Genomic DNA, 21795 nt, shown 5'->3' with positions numbered 1-21795 from the left:
CACGACTGCCTAAAAAAACAAAAAAAAAACAGAGCACACTATATTCAATGCAGTATATTTTTGACCACTGGTTCTTCGCCATTAATAAAAAATGTTTCGGTCTGCCATAAAACTGCCGAAATTGACGGGACGTCACAAACCTATGAAATCACGCGGCGTTAAATGACGTATGCATATTAAACATCCCATTATTATGCTGAACTATAGCTAAACTTTTTCGAAATAGCCGGAAAAGTGTCTCATTCTGAAGGCAATTCAGGAAGGCTGCTCGCTACTGACACAGGCAGAGGCTAATTATAGCAGCGGGCGAGGTAAATTCATATGAGTATAATAAATATTTTCTGTTGTAGTATAACGATGTTGAGCTGTTTCTGCGCGTATACAATTCTGTGAACGCAGCTTTGCTGAGAGAGGGGGAGAGAGAGAAATAAGCAGCGCTGGTCGTGTGTGCTTCTTTGCCATCCGAGTTGTACTTTGCACTGTACAAGTCAATCCATGATGAATCATGATGAACCAGCTCGGCTCTCAATTCAGGCTTCTTAGTCCAGAAAACCATGGACCTTCACGATCTTCCTGGTCCGGTAGAACAAGTTGCGGGGCAAGCTGGAAAGCTGGGCCTCCCAATGGGCTGGAGTCCACTGCCTTATAAAAGGAAAAATACGTTCTTTGTGCGCAAAACGTTTCAGAAAAGAAGAATGATAGGACAGAGCGCACACTTACAACCAAGGTTGTAAGTGTGAGTGTGCGCTCTGTCCTATCATTCTTCTTTTCTGAAACGTTTTGCGCACAAAGAACGTATTTTTCCTTTTAAAATGCAGTGCCAACCAGTCCAAGTAGCCACCCTGTTGCTCCACTGCCTTATCCGTCGCACTTTTGCAAGCCGCCGCGATCGCTGAAAGCTGTCATATGATAAGCAAGGCAGGTTGAGTGGAGACTAAAGCGGAAACCTTTTTTAGCTCTCCCAGTTCGGCCCAAATAAAATACTTAGCACTGCTGCACTCTAGTCGACCTACAGCAGCTTGCATATAGAGCAGCGGTGATGCTATCCATTTCCGATGAAAGAAAATGAATATCCTGAAATCAGGAAGAGCGTTTCAACGGTTCATAAAGCGTTCACGGGTCCCGGCCCGTATTTGCGTCGTCGATGGTGTAAATTCCAGGCCAGGTAAAGCGGAATATAAAGAATGACAGGGTGTTCTAACTTTATACTGCCTTTGCTCAGCGATAGCTTCCTTTAGAATGCTGGAGGGCAAGGCGCGAAAGCGTCACATAGGCGGCCTGCACCGCAGAGAGCCTACAGGGCGTGGTCGTGAGACGCGGAAGACAATTTTCACAGAAGAAGCGGACGACAATTTTTGTTATATAACGACGCGATTGCTGTGTCGAAAAAGAACTTCGCCACAGTGTTCGTTTCCCAGTGTGCAGGCGAGAGTCACCACTGTCGAAAGCGTGTGGGGGGGGGGGGGGGAGGAGGGTCCACCCCCTAACTTTTCTCAGTAGAGGGGCCAGCGCCCCCCTTGAAAATAAAGATGAATGAATGAATTTCTCTTTGCAGATTACCTGCTGGTGCACGAGTGGGCGCACCTGCGGTACGGGGTCTTCGACGAGTTCGGCTTCCCCAAAGACCCGCTCTACCCGGCTGTTTACATGAGGGGAAGAAAGGTGAGAAGGTATACTTACGCGACTCGGCACTCTTAACCTATCGAATACATGCTCAATCGAATAGCTCAATCATCAAACTTACGAAAGCGTATAACAATTTAGGAAGGAAGGAAAACGGGAGAGAGGAAAGACAGGGATGTTAACCAGTTTGGCATAACCGGTATGCTACCCTGTACAGGGGGAAGGGAAGGGGGAGATGGAAAGAAGAGTAAAGAAAGAGAGAAAGAGAGGGGAACACACACGCACACACATAACGTCACAGCGCAGAGCGGCAGTTTAGGTTTGGCTATGATTGACCAGCTGCTGTATATAATGCGTAATCTTTTCAGGGAAATAACGTTAACGCTTTTGTGTGCGCAGACGCTTTCAAACACGTGCAGTGCGCGGATTGTGACGTCACGGCAGAAAGAGGATGGCGCCCCGTGCGGCATCATTGAGGGCACCTTGGAGTCTGGCTGCGTGGACTTCGAGCCCGTACCTGAAATGACAGACGCGCGCTCCTCCATCATGTTCCTGCCGCCGCTTCCCACGGTTAGTAGGAGCCGGCGCACTAAAGCACCGGTTGCGGCGAGCCGTACGATTACTAAGCACTACTTGGCGAACGATAAACACTTTAACACTTTCATCTATCTATCTATCTATCTATCTATCTATCTATCTATCTATCTATCTATCTATCTATCTATCTATCTATCTATCTATCTATCTATCTATCTATCTATCTATCTATCTATCTATCTATCTATCTATCTATCTGTCTGTCTGTCTGTCTGTCTGTCTGTCTGTCTGTCTGTCTGTCTGTCTGTCTATCTATCTATCTATCTATCTATCTATCTATCTATCTATCTATCTATCTATCTATCTATCTATCTATCTATCTATCTATCTATCTATCTATCTATCTATCTATCTGTCTGTCTGTCTGTCTGTCTGTCTGTCTGTCTGTCTGTCTGTCTGTCTGTCTGTCTGTCTGTCTATCTATCTATCTATCTATCTATCTATCTATCTATCTATCTATCTATCTATCTATCTATCTATCTATCTATCTATCTATCTATCTATCTATCTATCTATCTATCTATCTATCTATCTATCTATCTATCTATCTATGGCTTTGTTCCAATTCTGGACAGCATCGTAGACAGTCTGCGCTGACAGCTTAGAAGACAGCATCGAGGTCATGTTGTCTGACAAATGGAACGCGTCTAGAAGACGTCTACGCGACGTGATGACACCTCGCGTCGAGAAGAGAAAGCTAAGAAAAAAACGTAAATGTTCTTTCTTTAGCCTCTTTCGTGTTCAAACCTATGAAAAAATTAGCGTAGCTTACATTGAGCGCTTGGAAAAGCGTCTGCTGGTGTACAGACGACCATACCGGCGAGATCCGAGCTAAGCGAGCATTGCGCTGAGCCGCCATCTTGTTTGGACAGCAAAGTAGCCTGCATCGTTTTTGTCTTTCTCGAAGCTGTCTATTTTGCCGGCTACGTGAGAATTGCAATGGGACTTAAGATGGCCGCTGTCCACTTAGCTGTCTATTTAGCCATCTACGGTGAGTATTGGAACACACCCCATCTGTCTGTCTGTCTGTCTGTCTGTCTGTCTGTCTGTCTGTCTGTCTGTCTGTCTGTCTGTCTGTCTGCATGAAATAACATGACATGAGTGTATGATGAATATTAAGGACAAATAATGACATATACACCATGGCATGCTCGCGTGCATGTCATGTGCATCATGACATAAATGGCAAGATGATGTTGTATGCCATGGTGTTTGTTCCATTACCTTGGTATATAATAGTATGCGCTTCATATGACGTGTGTGTATGACATAGATTACAGGCCATGACATGCATGGCATCACAAGAGGAGAATATATAGGCAGGCTAACAAAAAAAATTACACAAACGCTATCGAGTGGCTCGGCCGGCCGGCATTACTATCAAGTTCGAGAAGGGTTTACAAGATGAGGCAAAAGCAGATTTCATGGAAACGTAAACACGAGCAAGAAATGGGAAAAAAAAGACCATGCCTTGGCGGTCGGTACGACAGTGATTAAAAACAGCTAGAACCGGACAATGAAAATCCACAAAAACCGAGGACCAAGGTCTAACAAAAAAGTTTGGTAAGCAAGTGACAACAAGGCTAGAAAACTGCAACCACGAACAATAAAATAAAAACAAAAACAAAACAGAAAACAAAAGCGTGTAACAACAAGCTTAGTGATCACAGTTGAGACACGAGGTAACTAATTTCTTTGTCAAAGAGTCATACTGATGGCGCGCTAACACAAGCTGCTCCACTTTTGTGCATTATGTGCGCCTCACAAATTTGGCGCACATTGATCCCAATATTTCTTGACAACTTGCTCACTGTCAAGCAAGGGGGAGCTACCGCATGATGTACAATAAATATCCAGTTAACTGCCTGTTGTTACTTTGAAGAACTAGCATGCTCATGCATTCTGTCATTTATGCACCGCCCGGTTTGTCCTATATATGATTTGCCGCGTGATAATGGAATATCATAAACTGCGTTCGTCACGCATTCAGTGAATCGATTTCTGTGCTACTTGTCACGGTAATAGGAGACTGTTTCACCCCTGTTCACTTGCCTGCATAGGTAGGCCAGACAGTTTGGAGAGGAAAACCTGCCTTTCCAATGAGGAAATCAGTTGATAGTCCGCTCTGTGTCCTGTCTCTTCTTCGCCCTGTTGTCTGCGCTGTTTTGCCACAATGTTCATGAACCAACTAGCCCACCTTAGAACCCTTGTGCACAAGCGGGTACTCTATATGCTGACACGGTGGCAGTAATAACATGATGTATGTACGAGGGGCGTTCAATAAAGATTTCCCCTGACCCACTTCCTGTAGACGGAGAGCAACGAAACTTTGCAGATTTATTAGTCCTTCTCTACATAGGTGACACCCCGGGACACACACTTCTCCCATCTTTTTATGCAACTATAAACACCTCACTTGTAGAAGTCGACAGGTTGCTCCAAAAGCCATGTTGTAACTTCAGAAATCAGAGTCTCATCATCTGGAAAATGCTTCCCTTCAAATATGACTTCAATGTTGGAACGAGGTGGAAGTCCGATGGTGCGAGGTTGGGTGAATAATGGGAATGCGGTAGAATTTCAAAGCCGCAGGAGCGTGCTTCCGTCTGGGCAACATGTGAGTTGTGAACTGGGGTATGGTCTCGCAGAAGGCGGACGCCTTTGGTGAGCATGCCACGTCTCTTGTTTTTGATGGTCTCTCGCAATTTCCACAGCAGTGAAGCATAGTATGCCCCAGTAATCGTGGCACCCTTTGCTAGGAAATCCATCAAGACTACTCCGTGCTGGTCCCAAAAGACTGTGAGCATGACCTTGCCCTTCGAGGGCTGGGTGCGTGCTTCCTTTGGAGGCGGCGAGTCCAAGTGCTTCCATTGCATCGACTGGACTTTAGTCTCCGGATCATAGTGATGGATCCAGCATTTATCCTGCGTAATCAGTCTGTTGAAAAAGTCCTGCTGGTTTCCATGGCACATGGTCAAAAGAGCCTGGGAGCATTCGACTCGTACCTGCTTTTGGAAAGGTGTGAGCAGCCGGCGAACCCAGCGATCGGATGCCTTACGCATATGAAGATGGTCCTGAATAATTTTTTCCATGGACCCCACACTAATCTTGACATGTTGGGCTAGGTCTCGAACGCTAATGCGGTGATTTTCCAAAATGGCGGCCTTCACTTGCTGGATGGTGTGTTCATTGACAGCGTAGTGGGGTCGCCCTGCAATCGGAGCCGCTTCCACGGATATCAGACCATATTTGAATTGGCGATGCCAGTTATTCACTACATCATATGATGGGGAACCCTCCCCATAAACCTCTTTTATCTCATCGAACGTCTTCCTTGGAGTGCGGCCTTTCAAGTACGGGAACTTGACTGCTGCTCTGTATTCCACTGCATCCATTATCACACCTCACACCACTTCAGCACCTCTAAAAGAAAGACCGTTATTAGTTTAGAGTTGCAAATTGGCACGTGATCTACAGTGACTTATGTCATTACAGATACGCAGTTTCAGCATCCTGCAATAAATGGAAGTTAGTCAGGGGAAATCTTTATTGAACGCCCCTCGTATGGTGCAGTCGTGGCGGTGATTACACTGACATGTTATATACAGAATGTGCAAGCAATGACAAATATGCTGCTTCGTATGGCATGTCATGTCATATGACGACAAGTCATGAATGCCATGGCAGGCATGTCCTGTATGGCATAACATGAAAAATGAGAAGGTATAATTGCAGACCTCTGTTCACCTGGGATGTCAAATGTAGACTGTGAAGCCTTCACACTGGTCAAGAGCAACAGGGGCGTAGCCAAGGGGAGGAGGGGGTGTTCAATTCCCCCCCCCCCCCCGAAATTTTTTAATTTTGCTTGCGTATATATACACGCACACATAAAAACGCACGCACGAACATACATAAAGTATGGTTGAACCCCCCCCCCCCCCCTCCCGAAAAAAAATTTCTGGCTACACCCCTGAAGAGCAACGTAGTCGGAGCGATGAGCCGGTCAACATAAATTATCCACCATAGCACAAAAGGGTACAATGGTGTAACAGTACATGGCATAACATAAATGACATGGCATATACGTATTAAGCTTGAGGGCGCGGGTTAGACACCCGGCCATGGCGGCCGGAAATCGCCGTGGCCGTGAAATTGCCGTGGTACTTTCGATGAAGGCGAAATGCAAAGAACACCCGTGTGCACTTAGATTTAGGTGCACGTTAAAGAACCCCAGGTGGTCAGAACATCTGGAGCTCCCACTACGGCATGCCTCATAATTGTACGGTGGCTATCGCACCTAAAACCCCAGCAATTATTTTTACATATACGTCATGATATTTACTCGCATTAAGCCAACACTCGTCGGCCATCTTTACAATTTTGAAAGAAATTGAGTTTTCGGCAAATGTTTTAGGGTTCTAGATACCTTAAACGTTAGTTCTTCTTGGAAGTTGTCGTTGACTTTTGCACACACTCGTGAAGCATCATGCAGGTGGATTGGAACGCACACCTAACCGCGGATAGTAATCTCACAAATCCCAAAAGCCCTTTAAAACCATGGAATATTAGCAGTTCACTTGTGTTTCCAAACAAGGATAATATTATCGCAACAAAAGAGACTTAAGTGTTATTTAATTGTTAATAGTAAAGCAAATATATGATTTCAGTAATTTCCTTCTTTAAGTTAAAAAATACGTTTTTCATAATTGCGAAAGGTCGACAAAGACTAGTGAAACAGCAAAGTTGTCCGCCAAGCATATGTAGCACAAAGGTACAAAAATCAAAGCACGGACCAAGGTGACCTTTCGTGCACTGCGAATCTTTCTTGCTCAGAATTTCTTTTGGGCTTCCTTTGTAGCTTCGCGTGGTAAATGAGTGTACGACAATGCCTTCCTTTCACGAATTCTTCTCTATGCTACGGGCTTGCGGAGAGCCGATTACCCCTATTCTTTTGGAAGTGCGAATTGTGCTAGCTGCATGTGGTCCATGGTGGACAATGGACGGAGTGGATAAGCGCAAACGCTGATCCACAGACCCGCAAGAAAATAGCACCTTCTTCGTTTGTCATGTTGTGTCCCTGGGTCTGTATTGTGTTATGCCCTTCATTATTTTCCATATTGAGTGTTTCCGTGACTCAAATTTTACATTAATTAGCCCTCGCGCTGCAAACTGCCAAACTCCCATTAGACCACTCTGGTAGAGCGACTGCAACCGAAAGGCGTTGGCCCCGGGTTCATATCCCAGACGAGGACGGTTTTTTTGTCTCCTAAGACGCTTTTGTGCAGAGAAATCCGTCTACATTTGCTTTGTAGCTTTGTGCTAAAAGCACATGGATGACAATACTCTATCCGTGTCACGTCGTTAGAAGTTAATGGTATCGTTATAGTTAATCGTCCTTCTGTGTTTTATACTGCGTCGTTACTCCTGCATTCGCTTCTACTTTTGTTCTCGAGGGCAACCTTTGTCGGTGTTCTCGTAAACATTACACGATAGTTATGTTAGATGCTGTACAGTTCACCCATAATTTATTAGAGGCGTCCATACCGTACACTGCACAGGTGGACTCATTCTGCAACGACAGCGCAGCCTTCGCTCACAACGCAGACGCTCCGTCACCGCAAAACGCCTTGTGTGATGGACGAAGCACGTGGAGCGTCATTTCAGCTACGGATGACATTCTCCGGTGAGTATTGCAGAATAAAAAAAAGCCCAACTACAATATACCAAAACGAGGAGACAGCACGGACAAGCGCAAACTTTCAATTAACTTTATTTGCTGGTCGCGCATAAATATAGGCTCATATTCGCACATGCGCAATAGGAAATCACACTGTCATGGGACCAAATTACCTAACAGCCACTCAAGAAACTCTTTTCAACTTCCATCAGAGCAACGGATGTGTCGCTCACGAAAGTACTGCCTCGTGAAAAAATATAGAAAGTTTCCATATGTTCCCGAGTCTTTGCGTGTAAAGTTTGCGCTTGTACATGTTGTCCCCTCGTCTTTGTGTATTGTAGTTGCAGTTTTTTATCCTTCAATATCATGAATTATGCCGGCCAACAAGTTTTGTTGAAATACGGTGAGTATCTCGTTGTGAGAGATACTCGTACAGCGGCACACATTACGGGATAGCTAATACGGGATAGAAAATAGCTAGTGGCATTACGGAATATTACATGCGTTTAACACATTACTAAACATATTTTACAGTCTTGCTGACAAATGAGAGAAACTAGCGAAGCACGCATATTAGAGTCGTGTTGACCGACCACCTCCGAGGATCGAGCTTTTCCTGTGTGCTCCAGGGTCGTAGGGATTCGTGATGAGAAACTGATGACAATAAAATGAGGCTGGAGTATTGTAAACAACTATTGTAAACATGATTTCGGTGAGCTTATTCGAGGTACGACGCAACTGCCGTGTTTTCGACGGAACGCTTCCTGACGCCACTGCTTGGGGCTCAACAGTTCATGAAACATAGTTTAGGGGAAAACCAATTCTTTTTTCTTTGTACATGTTACTCCTGACAACGATTGGTCGGACAAAGTTGTTCGTTGCGCAATCTTCTACAACCTGTAAATGTGTGTTTTGGCAGCGTGCAAAGTCTTCTTGTGAATATTGAGTTTCAGAATATCGGGCATCCTTCTTAATTTTCACGTCCAACCACATTCTCATACCGCGATATAAGCCTCACACGATCACATTCACGTGACGCGTGTCCCGAATTTTGAAGGTAAAAAAAAACGCTTGGAACGCGTCTGTTTACCTTGGAACACCACGAGTACAAGTGGTATGGTATTTGTGCTCAACAGAGGTAACATCCAATCTTCGTCGCCTGTTGTGGGAGTCATCATCATCATCATCAGCCTGTCTACGCCCACTACAGGGCAAAGGCCTCTCCCATGTTCCGCCAATCAACCCGGTCCTGTGCTTTCTGCTGCCACGTTATACCTACAAACTTGTTAATCTCATCTACCCACCTAATTTTCTGTCTCCCCCTCACGCGTTTGCCATTTCTTGGAATCCAGTCAGTTACCCTTAATGACCGCCGGTTATCCTGCCGACGTGCTACGTGCCCGGCCCATATCCACTTCTTGATTTTGAACTATGATATCCTTAACCCCCGTTTGTTCCTTGACCCACTCTGCTCTCTGTTGTGGCAGTGCGATGTACTAAAGAGTGCGCGGGGTGCACCGGCCTGCGGAGGTTGCTTCTTTTTAATGCGGGATACGATGACGGACAGACGGCAAAAAGATGTAGAACTACCTATGGAGCGTCTCATGTGTAGCTTCCACAATGACCCATACTCTACTGCCGTCCTTGTACTCACTTCCAGCCACAGGCCTGCGGTCATTATTTAAATAAATTACTATGTCTCTGTCCCTCCACTATTCACGAAGTTCGTTATTTGGCCACACTTTCCGTGCTGCTTCCCTGTGTTACCTACGATTAGTATCAGCGGAATTCCCGTTACAATTGAAGCGGAAGGAGCTGTTTCCCCGTATCTCGTTTGCAAGGCAAAACTTGTCAGCTACGTAGTGAGGAGCCCGCACAAGTTGCAATATAAACTTTTTTTTTTAATGTAGGCTAGAAGGACCGTCGCCTTTGCAGCCAACAAACTTTAGGGTGGTGCGCTCAGGGTCCCGACCCGGACGCCTGGTGCTTGTCATGGACGTTTCTGCAAGCATGGCAGTAAGTACCACGACGTAAGTAGCATTACAAAAGTCAAAATATAAGCACGAACACATTGGAAAATGCCAGGGCTTACACTAAACCATGCATTGTTTTGCTCATTGCGTTTTCTAATGCAGGCAGGCTGCTCTTATGCTGCGCGAATCTCGCAAGAAGACTTCTTCGCACAAAGGCAACAATAAAAGAGTGATCGAGGGGGTACACCCCCACGGGAGCTATCAACAATAGAAGAAACATACAAAAAATATCTCCGTGCTTTATCATAAATCGTAAGTTTATCGGGATCACGAGGTTCTGGCGATGCTTGAGCTTGTAGATAAGTTTCTGGATTTTTCCATTTTCTCTGTGTTGCGTGCTTTGAGATGGCAATTGTTTTGAAGACTTAACTTGGAAAACAGCAAAGGAGGAAGGGGGTGTGACATCAGAATTCTTATTAACGGGTGGTTTGGGGTATAGTTGGCACTCGACTGCACATTACATCAACAGCGCTACAATATAAGCGAAGAGCGAAGCGAGGGACACAGACAAGAATGTTTATGATTATTGCTAAGTTACGAATGCCAGTAATTCACGTTTAATTATTGATTTAGGGAGGCATGCTGTGATTGTAAATCCCTATTCCTTAATAAATATGAAAACAAATTGGGAGGGGAAAGGAAAGGTCAACCAGACGCGCACCCGGTTTACTATCCTACGCACAATGAGACAAAGGGATGAATATATTAATGAAGAAAAAGAAGAGGGAAGAAAGCTCTGTCAAATAAAATGAAAAACAGTTGTGGAATAACTCATAAGAAGTTCGTTGAAAAAAGAACAGGTGCAAATAAAAATTCGGCAGATCCCACGTACCGTGGGAGTCGATGTTATGCGAAGCATGCGGCGGCTACGTGACTGTGGCGTAACTTTTTTTACTGAGCGACACGTTACAAAATGACGCTAAAGATTTGTATATATATATTATACGCAGACATATATATGTTGAAGAGCTGCATATGTGTTATATAAGCAGTTGTTTACGGTTGGGTAACGCTGCCAATGACAACGTGGGTATTACCAACACCAGAAGCGGTAAGCTGATATGTAGTGCTCATACGTGTCCCGAGAACGCACGCGCGTTTCACGAACCCGTGTGCATGTGTGCAAGAAGTTCTTGACAGTTCTTGAACAAGGGCATCATCACCGTGACCAGCGAGCACCAGCAGCTGGTCATGACTTGTTATAGGATCTGGTCGTGATCTTGGTGAAGAGGGGTCCATGTGTATTGAAGTATGTGGTATAATAGAACTGTTGGAATTCGTGGATGCCTCGGTCATTTCGTCGACAAATTGTCTGTCGACAGAGCCTGCGACATGTCGGAACCTGAAGCCACCTTTCGCGTTGGTGAGGCATAGGCCGTCGAGGCTGGTAGGCCTGGATAGTGCTACGTAGACCAACATCAGTTGATGGTGTTTGTCCTATTCGTAGACTACCTGGGAGTATGTGGCCTACGTAGCCTAGTCTACAAATGGCTGTCAATCAATATGATATTATCTTCGGTCAGCATGAGGCCATCGCCCAGCCTCTTAGGACACTTCGTCGTTCTGGTGGACGAAGTGCACTTTACGATGCGGTGATGTGGATATCATATGTAACTTTCGTTAATGTATTTCTCCGGGGTCGAGCAATGCTTCAATATAGCTTGCTGAATCATAGGAATACAAACGTAATGTTTATTAGACTGCTATAAAAGCGGAGCCAACACTGGAACTACAGACGTCAATCTGATATGACGCCCGTATCGTAGGAGTACACATCGTGGAGTATCACGTAGTGTTCATTGCTTTCTTGTAAAATTAGATATGTGCTTGTAAATTAGATATAGAGTGGCTGTTTTTCCAAACCAACTTATAGACCTGGCGTGGCTCAGTGGTAGAACACCTGATTGCCACGCAGAATGCTTGGGTTCGATTTCTGCTGGGATCCTAATTTTCAATATTTCCATTCGTTGAGTCAACGCTGCCGATGTTGGTATTACTTAACTCTCTAGCATTTAAGTTACCAATGTCTGTTCTCGCCGTTCCTGGGTAGACATAAACTGTCAATCACCTGTGGCGCGTACCCGCACACCACGGCCCGTGGTAAATGGGTATGTGCCACACGTGTCCAGTGGAAAGGGTTTGACGACGTACGCGACAGGAATTTAACGCTATTTATGTCATGACCCGGCAGTCATATTCGTCAAATCCTCTTACCCTCCCATGCAAATTTTGGTCTACACCAAGTTAAGGAGGCGATCATGAGAGCACCCAGACGTAGGCGGCTAGATAGATAGATAGATAGATAGATAGATAGATAGATAGATAGATAGATAGATAGATAGATAGATAGATAGATAGATAGATAGATAGATAGATAGATAGATAGATAGATAGATAGATACGTAGATAGAAACGCTCAAAGTGCCAGAGGTTCGCTAAGAAATGCTTCGCATTTAAAAAAGTTGGAAGGTAAAACACATGTCCACGATAGTTCCATGCAGAGTGGGCATTGTTACCAGGTGCGTTTCTCGTGTGGCCACGTTTGCATAAGCCAAACGGGCCGCTGTTTGGATATTAGAATGCTGCAACATAAACTCTCACTAGTAGGCAATCATTATTCGCATCTGGCTAGACATTGTAATGGACAAGGGTGTACAGCGATATTTGTAGACACTGTGAGACTGCTATAAAAGCGGAGCCAACACTGGAACTACAGACGTCAATCTGATATGACGCCCGTATCGTAGGAGTACACATCGTGGAGTATCACGTAGTGTTTATTGCTTTCTTGTAAAATTAGATATGTGCTTGTAAATTAGATATAGAGTGGCTGTTTTTCCAAACCAACTTATAGACCTGGCGTGGCTCAGTGGTAGAACACCTGATTGCCACGCAGAATGCTTGGGTTCGATTTCTGCTGGGATCCTAATTTTCAATATTTCCATTCGTTGAGTCAACGCTGCCGATGTTGGTATTACTTAACTCTCTAGCATTTAAGTTACCAATGTCTGTTCTCGCCGTTCCTGGGTAGACATAAACTGTCAATCACCTGTGGCGCGTACCCGCACACCACGGCCCGTGGTAAATGGGTATGTGCCACACGTGTCCAGTGGAAAGGGTTTGACGACGTACGCGACAGGAATTTAACGCTATTTATGTCATGACCCGGCAGTCATATTCGTCAAATCCTCTTACCCTCCCATGCAAATTTTGGTCTACACCAAGTTAAGGAGGCGATCATGAGAGCACCCAGACGTAGGCGGCTAGATAGATAGATAGATAGATAGATAGATAGATAGATAGATACGTAGATAGAAACGCTCAAAGTGCCAGAGGTTCGCTAAGAAATGCTTCGCATTTAAAAAAGTTGGAAGGTAAAACACATGTCCACGATAGTTCCATGCAGAGTGGGCATTGTTACCAGGTGCGTTTCTCGTGTGGCCACGTTTGCATAAGCCAAACGGGCCGCTGTTTGGATATTAGAATGCTGCAACGTAAACTCTCACTAGTAGGCAATCATTATTCGCATCTGGCTAGACATTGTAATGGACAAGGGTGTACAGCGATATTTGTAGACACTGTGAGACTGCTATAAAAGCGGAGCCAACACTGGAACTACAGACGTCAATCTGATATGACGCCCGTATCGTAGGAGTACGCATCGTGGAGTATCACGTAGTGTTTATTGCTTTCTTGTAAAATTAGATATGTGCTTGTAAATTAGATATAGAGTGGCTGTTTTTCCAAACCAACTTATAGACCTGGCGTGGCTCAGTGGTAGAACACCTGATTGCCACGCAGAATGCTTGGGTTCGATTTCTGCTGGGATCCTAATTTTCAATATTTCCATTCGTTGAGTCAACGCTGCCGATGTTGGTATTACTTAACTCTCTAGCATTTAAGTTACCAATGTCTGTTCTCGCCGTTCCTGGGTAGACATAAACTGTCAATCACCTGTGGCGCGTACCCGCACACCACGGCCCGTGGTAAATGGGTATGTGCCACACGTGTCCAGTGGAAAGGGTTTGACGACGTACGCGACAGGAATTTAACGCTATTTATGTCATGACCCGGCAGTCATATTCGTCAAATCCTCTTACCCTCCCATGCAAATTTTGGTCTACACCAAGTTAAGGAGGCGATCATGAGAGCACCCAGACGTAGGCGGCTAGATAGATAGATAGATAGATAGATAGATAGATAGATAGATAGATAGATAGATAGATAGATAGATAGATAGATAGATAGATAGATAGATACGTAGATAGAAACGCTCAAAGTGCCAGAGGTTCGCTAAGAAATGCTTCGCATTTAAAAAAGTTGGAAGGTAAAACACATGTCCACGATAGTTCCATGCAGAGTGGGCATTGTTACCAGGTGCGTTTCTCGTGTGGCCACGTTTGCATAAGCCAAACGGGCCGCTGTTTGGATATTAGAATGCTGCAACATAAACTCTCACTAGTAGGCAATCATTATTCGCATCTGGCTAGACATTGTAATGGACAAGGGTGTACAGCGATATTTGTAGACACTGTGTTTATTTTTTGCGCATGCGGGTCCGGCTACCAGAGAAATTATGGAAGGTTTTTACATTCACAAAAAAGGCCCTAGCTGTGTAAGCGGGCCTTCTATAGCCCTGCATACAGAGTGTCGGAACGAAATGCTTTTTGTTTCGGTTTTAGTTTCGTTCCGACGCAAAAAGTTCCGTTCCGTTTCTGTTCCGGAAGGAAAAATGTTCCGGAACGGTTCGTAACGGTTTTTTTTTGTATGCAAAAATTTGAAGTTAAGGTAATCATAAAAACATTGGATTTGTGATGTAGTTACTTGCCCTCCTCTTAAAAAAGTGGTAAAAGGGTGAAACACTTTCTTCAGAGGAGCGGAGGTAACTGTACCACGAATTCCTACCAACTAGCACAAAGCAGTATTGATTTCAAAGTCATAGTATTTATTTTCTCAAAAGGCAAATGCGATTTTTTTAGTGGGCTCAATGCTTTGTGTCAAGGGAGTGAGCACGATCTCAGAAGCAGCACGTCATTGAGTGTACTCTGATGTGCGAGACCGCTGTTCTGATAAAAAGATTGCCAGGCCTGCGCGGAACACGCAGCACAGTCACAGCGAAAGCTGGAAGAGCAGACTTTGTAGAGCCCGTTGTACAGTCTCTTGGGGCAACTAATGCAAGTACACATGCAAGGTACCCACTACGCCATAAATGGTCGTAATTTTTCTGAAGTAGCGAAGTTTGTAATATGTCATTTTTCGTCATTCTTCGGAGAATCGTGGTACCCGCTACACATCTGTGAAGCGTTATGTGCACTTTGTGATGTGGCTGATTGTGATGAAGAATGGTGGTTGAGCACTTTGCAGTGGGTGGGGAGCAGTGTTGCGGAATGGGCGCCTCCAATGACATTCCAATTCCATTCAGGGGAATTAGAACGTACCACAATTCCATTCCTTTCAATTCCTCGCAATGAAAAAAACAGCCCATTCCCACTCCTGCAATGGCCGGACAGTTCAATTCCATTCCTTTAATTCATCAACGTAGGAAAGGCACCTTGATAGTTTATCGAGTTAAGAATGAACGCCCCATAAAGCTGATGTCATCAGATGCATTAAGAACTGCAAAAGTACGCAAAACACGTTGCCAAGGCCCAGGGATAGTAGCATGGTGACATATCTCGTGCAGTAAAACCACCCTACTAATTCCCACAGGGGCAGTCCTCCCGCTACCTATAGTATTTGCATGGTCAGCATGTTTGAACAAATGCGGTGTTGTAATATTGTTTAAGCTTAAGCGTGTTAGTGCTAAAATGACGAGATCGAGATAGCGTATTTTTATGCTGACTAAAGTTGTATTGAAGAAGACTAAGCAGTTTGGCACGCGCCTGGAGCGGTCGTGAATATGGAGAAAACTAAGATTTGGTTAATGGGGAACAAAAGCCTCTAGATCTGCCGGTATTAGTTGGAACTGTGCACCGCTTGGGCACCTTGTGCCTTTGCATCGAATACGGAACGCTGCACCGCACTGCTCGTCAGCACTCACGCTTGTCAAACGCGCCTCGCAAGCATGGATGGGGTGAGAACTTTCTGTGTTCGCCTGTGCGCAGGTATGCAATGTCTTCCTTGTCGCAAAGGGTATTTACCTGTGTCAAATACTAAACTGCTCGTGAGATAAAAATCAGGCTGTGCATAGATAATTCGGCACTTTCGTGTGCGGGTATCAATGGGAACCACCGCGCAGGGGTAATTTGTTTCTCACTTCAGTATCTGCTGGGATAATGCATTTGTTTGTACACTAATTTATACCTTGGTTTGTAGTAGGCGCGTTGCTTATAAATGTACCGTGCTTGTAATCAGCCAAACCTTTTTAAAAACACTGCTTTATTGTTAAATTCGAGGCTCTGACTTACTAATGTTTGAAGTTTGAAAAACCTCACGTAGACGAAAACGTGCTCTATTTTCGGAAAAAGACGTAATTCCATTCCCATTCCATTCCTTACAAAAAGCTCTTAATGCCATTCCCATTACATTCCTCCAAGCGATGTCCCCATTCCATTACCATTCCATTCCGGGGTCGCGAAAATGTGGAACGATTACGGAGTCATTATAATTCAGGAGTGGCAACTCCGTAACACTGGTGGGAAGCATTAAACCACACACTCTTTGCGCTATTAGCATTGCGTGATGACTGGTGGTTATTTTGCTCTTCTGCCACGCTATATTACATACGTTGATAGGATTCCTTGAACGACATGACGCCAGTATAGAGCATTTTTGCGAAGGAGTTACAAGTACCAACGTGGCACTGTGGTGGAAGACCCGACTGCCACGCAGAGGGAGCGGTTTAGAACCCCATCCAATCCTAGAAATTTGTTTCTCATTAATTTTTTTCTTATTTCACGCGATAGCGGTCACGGACACCGGCAGCGGCGGACAACTATGACGCCAAATGCAGCTGTTGTGATCTCATAACAGCTTTCGCTTTAACAAAGTTCTGCGCCGAGGATGCCCTCTCCACTTTGGCCTGCGTGACAGGCGTGCAAAAGTCCACTTGCGTTAATGTAAACATCTCTGGTTGCCACTCTTTTCGTTTTTCGCACAATTTCAACACATCTTTGCTTCTGAATTCCTTCCTGAGGTACGCGCTGATACTGTGCCCTAAGATATGCTCACACTGCATGAGCTCTGTTCCGGATTGCGAAGTTTTCCCGTGAACCGAAAAACGATTGAAAAAATTTCGGTTTCACTCCGGACCGAAATATTAGATAAAAGTTTCGGTTACGTTTTTGTTCCGGTCAAAAATATGCTTTTATAAGTTCATAATTAGTGCTCAAAATTAGAGTATGTATGTTATTATCTTTCCCCGCTCTATTCTGTGCTGCTTGGGAGGTAAAAGGCGTGGACGCTTAGTCGACACAAGGACACAGCGCTGCCTTCGCGGCAACTAGTGGAACATGTCAAGCCGCGGTGCATGCGCGTGGTGTGCACGCATGCGCAGCGTACCGCAGCGCAACAAATACGAACCGCTGTTAGAGTGTACTCTACCGCTGTCGCGCTCAACTGCCACTGCTTGCAGCATGTATTGTGTGCGTCACAGTCGCCGCCGACGGAAAAATTCTGATTGTAAACGTCTCAACGTGTTTTCCGCGTTACTACTGTACGTGATTAAACACATGACAGATAAGCTTATCGTTGAACTAAAGAAAACAGGTACCATAAAAATCGGTTGTCGGTTTATTTAATGCGTAATGGCCGGGATGTTCGTTTTGCTTCAAAATTTAGCTGCTAGTCGACATCTCTTTACATTGCCACGCGTGTTATTTTGATGTATTCGGGCTTCACCCGCAAAGACCGTTTGCAACGCTCTGCGCAGACAGCGCCGCGATGTTTCAGAAATTTCACGATCGTTTTAGATCATTCCGTTAAGATTGCGCGTAGGAGGCGAATAGTCTAGTTTCTTCGAGCGATTACGCGGCCACCAGCGACAAGGCTGGAATCTTCGATAGCATACGTATAAAAGCCGACACCCTTTACCCCTTGTCATATTATCGACGGCCGGCGCTCAGTTCGCCGCTAACCGTGTACAGCGTGCATTGCTTGCTTGCAGTTTAACTTTCCGTTTCGCGGCCACAAGTTCGTCCAAATAAAGTTTAATCTTGGACACGCCGACTGTTGCCCTGTTCAACGTCACGACCACGTGACATCTGGTGGAGGTGCTGGGTACACGGCTCGATGGGGCGTGCGGAACATTAACAAACAGCGCCTCCACCAGATGTCACGTGGTCGTGAGGTTGAAGAAGGCAATAGTCGGGTTGTCCAAGATTATACTTTGGCTGAACTTGTGGCCGGGAAACGGAAAGTCAAGCTGCAAGCAAGCAATACACGCTGTACACGGTTAACGGCGAACTGAGCGTCGGCCGTCGATAATCTGACAAGCGGTTCATGTTCTGTTTTAAGCATCGGGGCGATGCTTTTTCAAAGGAGGGCATAGCCACGCGTGTTATTTACAAAGAACAGAGACCGACGGCATGGCTGCCTTCTTCTTCCCCCTTTATTCCACACCCTAATCCTACTGATGATTGTAGGCGCGTGGTGTGGGACCGTCATCGTCTTCCATTTTCAACATCTTCCCGCCCGCGACAAAGAAGCGAAAATGAAAAGATGGCACAATACAACAAAACACTGCCGAGCCACCGCACTGGCTGGGCGATAGATCAAATTCACGTCACTTGTCGCGCTGTCTTTTTGTTCACTGGCTGCACATTTGTGGATTCGCGATGCACTGAATCTCCTGCACTAACCACCATTTAACGTTCGCAGATTAGCCACGCACGCGCAGTGGCGATCCTTACGCTCGGGATCCATAGTCGCGCTATCAAGTCGACACTCTCCAAATGTAAGGGAGGACATTTTCTTTTCCATCGATGTCTGAAGCGTTTGGAGTGATTCCGAATTACAGTCGCTCTTCCGACATGAAGTCCCTGCTTGCATGTGGTTAGGTCAGCAGGTGCCTCGCGCGTTCTTGGTATGAAGTGGAGTCTTTGGAAGTCTTTACGTGCTCTTCCTTTCTTTGCTTTCAGGTCTTCTTTGTCTCTGACGTGAATAGGCCGTCGTTTCATTCTTTTCCTGAATTTCTTTCCTCTTGATGGCATCATTCTGCCTTTCCGAGCTATCAGATGATTTCGTTTGGTTCTTTTGCCCTGTTCACCTTGAACATGATAGCAACGTCTCTTCAATCGTGTCCCGCGGAGGTGCACACTCTCCTTCAGGCTTGTAGTTTTGATAGCCGAGGTCGTGATTCGTGCGGCTGATAGTGATCCACACGTGTCATGTCCAACAGTATTTGTGTGCTTGTTCTCTCGGGAAATTCCATTTTTACTTGGCTTGGTCCTTTGGTCTTCGTGACGCACGTTTGACGCTTGTATCGCAGTCATGTTGGATCTGTCATGAATCCACTTAAAGCATTACTGGAAATGTCGTCAAGGCTCCCACAACCGACAGACGACAGAGCATCAAGTCCTACGACGTTATTTTTGGTACAATTGTTGAAACTTTTCTCAGGCAACTTCTGCTCAATCGGAGCTAGCATGACTTTTCCATCTGCCGCACAGCTTATTTCGAGAGTTACATTACTTAGGTCGTGTTGCGAGTTGGCAGCGGAATTCCTCACCCTGACAGTTTTGTCTCTGCTGCCGTCGACAGGCATTCTCTCGCGTTGCGAGAAAGCCAAGTTCGGCTTAAACCTCGTCCCTGAACTTCCTGTTGGTTGTCCGAGTGTTCACAACGCTCTTTTCTCTAATTCTTCTAATCGAAGTTGAAGGTCTGATATTGCTCTTAAGACGTCCAAGTCAAAGTTTTCATAACGTTCAACGTCGCTTTCTAGTTCTTCAAAATGTATAGCGTCATAAATGTGGCGGTCCACTTTCTTCAATTCCAGCCTCGTCAATTCAAGATATAAGCAATATTCCTTGAGCTTGCCGATTTGCGGTGATATAGAAGAAAATACAGTGTCACTTTCTTTTAAGACTTCTTCAATGGCTGTGCGCAATGATCTTCGAATATGTTGTAGTCGCTTCATGTTCTCGTCAATCGTGTTTGTCTCCTTCGCGCTCGTGATTCCACGGTCGTTACGCGTTAAGATCGACGATGTTGTCGTGACGCAATCTAATCCAAGGGTAGGACCTTCACGGTTACTCTCGTAGAAAGGCTTCTGCACTCCGTCTTCGGTACCCTTGAATTGAGTATCGTCAGGCAAGCACCACGGGTCGAATAGTAAACAGTCAGTAGCTTCGAGGTCTAGGCCTGCAGGACGGGCGTCATCGTAGCAAAACTTCATCGTCCTGGCCTCGTGAATCTCGAAGTTGTCACCAAAGGGGAAATCTAGTAGATGGTCAGGCATACCGTTGACTTCTCCGAGGGCTGGGCTGACAGGATGTGATTTTCCTTTTCTTTATTCTCATCCTAGCCTTGCGAACCTCGGGCCGTCGTCTTGAAGGGCAAGGGCAGACCAGAACCGAAGTAAACGTCATGGGCTCCCGCCTCGCGAACCTCCAAGCCACGGGCGCTGCCTCATCAATCCATGAGTGGCCGTCTTGGTCTCAGTTCAAGCCGGAGTCATAGTACCGGGTTTCACGGCACCAAATACAAAGAACAGAGACCGATGATGATGATGATGATGATGATGATGACCTGGCGGCATGGCTGCCTTCTTCTTCCCCCTTTATTCCAAACTCTAATCCTACTGGTGATCGTAGGCGCGTGGTGTGAGACCGTCATCGTCTTCCATTTTCAACATTATCTTGGTGCATTCGGGCTTCACCCGCAAAGACTGTTTGCAACACTCCGCGTAGACCGCGTCGCGATGTTTCAGAAGCTTGACGATTGTTTTAGATCATTCCGTTCAGATTGCGCGCAGGAGGCGAATAGTCTAGTTTCTTCGAGAGATTACGCGGCCATCAGCGATAACGCTGGAATCTTCATAGCACATGTATAAAAGCCGACACGCTTTACCGCTTGTCAGATTATCGACGGTCGACGCTCAGTTCACCGCTAACAGTGTACAGCGTGCATTGCTTGCTTGCAGTTTGACTTTCCGTTCCGCGGCCACAAGTTCGGCCAAATAAAGTTTAATATTGGACACGCCAACTGTTGCCTTCTTCAAAGTCACGATCACGCGACAATATGCTCAAGAAAGATGGGCGTCTATAGATTCATTCAGACTGACCACGAATAGCGACTTTCGCTGCTTAATTCAGCGACGCGAAGTGATTCAAGACAAGGCGGCTCTGGTTCCAAGTGAAAAAAAAATAGCCTTCGTTAAAAAAAAAAAAACCAAAAGCTCCGTGTCTTCCTGATAAAAGCGGGGGAGAGATATCGATTTAGTGCATGTAGGTTTATGAGATGCGTCGCTGGAAATAGTCTGAGCGGCGCATGCTCATGTAATTACTCCTATAAAAACCTTGCCAAAGTTTAAAGACTATCTAAATAAATATTCTTCCTAAGGGGCTCTCGATGATAAACTTGATGTAAGAATATACTTGAGTTTGATTTACAGCTTCAGCTACATTACTAGCTCTCGTGGCTGGCGCGTGCATTGAGAGTACCGCGAACTATAACACGAAACCGTCGTGTGCTGGGGAAATAACAAGGTAGCTGCCACGCGACTCTGGCGACTGTTATGCCCCTCTGGAATTTCGCTCCCGCCCTCGACAATTTCTATGCAGCGTGTCGTAGCTTAACACTTAGTGTTCGGCTCAGTTTCACACGCCGAGTTCGAACAGTGTTTACCTGTCCCGTGTAATAAGAGGTGCATGAAGACAGAAATCTACCAGCAGACAACGTGGGCGTAAATGACTGGTTTTTGTTACGGCG

The 21795-nt window shown here is 45.5% G+C and overlaps 1 protein-coding gene across 2 annotated transcripts in view; it reads left to right on the top strand.

The window, feature by feature from the left end:
• The window catches only part of LOC119390923 (calcium-activated chloride channel regulator 2), a 91231-nt gene that overhangs the window by 17478 nt on the left and 51958 nt on the right, over positions 1-21795 (top strand). For both annotated transcript variants that reach the window (XM_049414981.1, XM_049414980.1), the window contains exons 2-5: positions 1556-1662; positions 2023-2193; positions 7776-7900; positions 9805-9910. In XM_049414981.1, the coding sequence (XP_049270938.1) occupies positions 1648-1662; positions 2023-2193; positions 7776-7900; positions 9805-9910 (417 nt within the window). In that variant the 5' untranslated portion in view covers positions 1556-1647. The remainder of the gene's footprint in view (positions 1-1555; positions 1663-2022; positions 2194-7775; positions 7901-9804; positions 9911-21795) is intronic.

This window comes from Rhipicephalus sanguineus, chromosome 4 (genome assembly GCF_013339695.2).
Source record: "Rhipicephalus sanguineus isolate Rsan-2018 chromosome 4, BIME_Rsan_1.4, whole genome shotgun sequence".
Classification (NCBI taxonomy): domain Eukaryota; kingdom Metazoa; phylum Arthropoda; class Arachnida; order Ixodida; family Ixodidae; genus Rhipicephalus; species Rhipicephalus sanguineus.
Note: the sequence above shows the minus strand (reverse complement) of the source record. Positions and strands in the feature narration are given on the sequence as shown.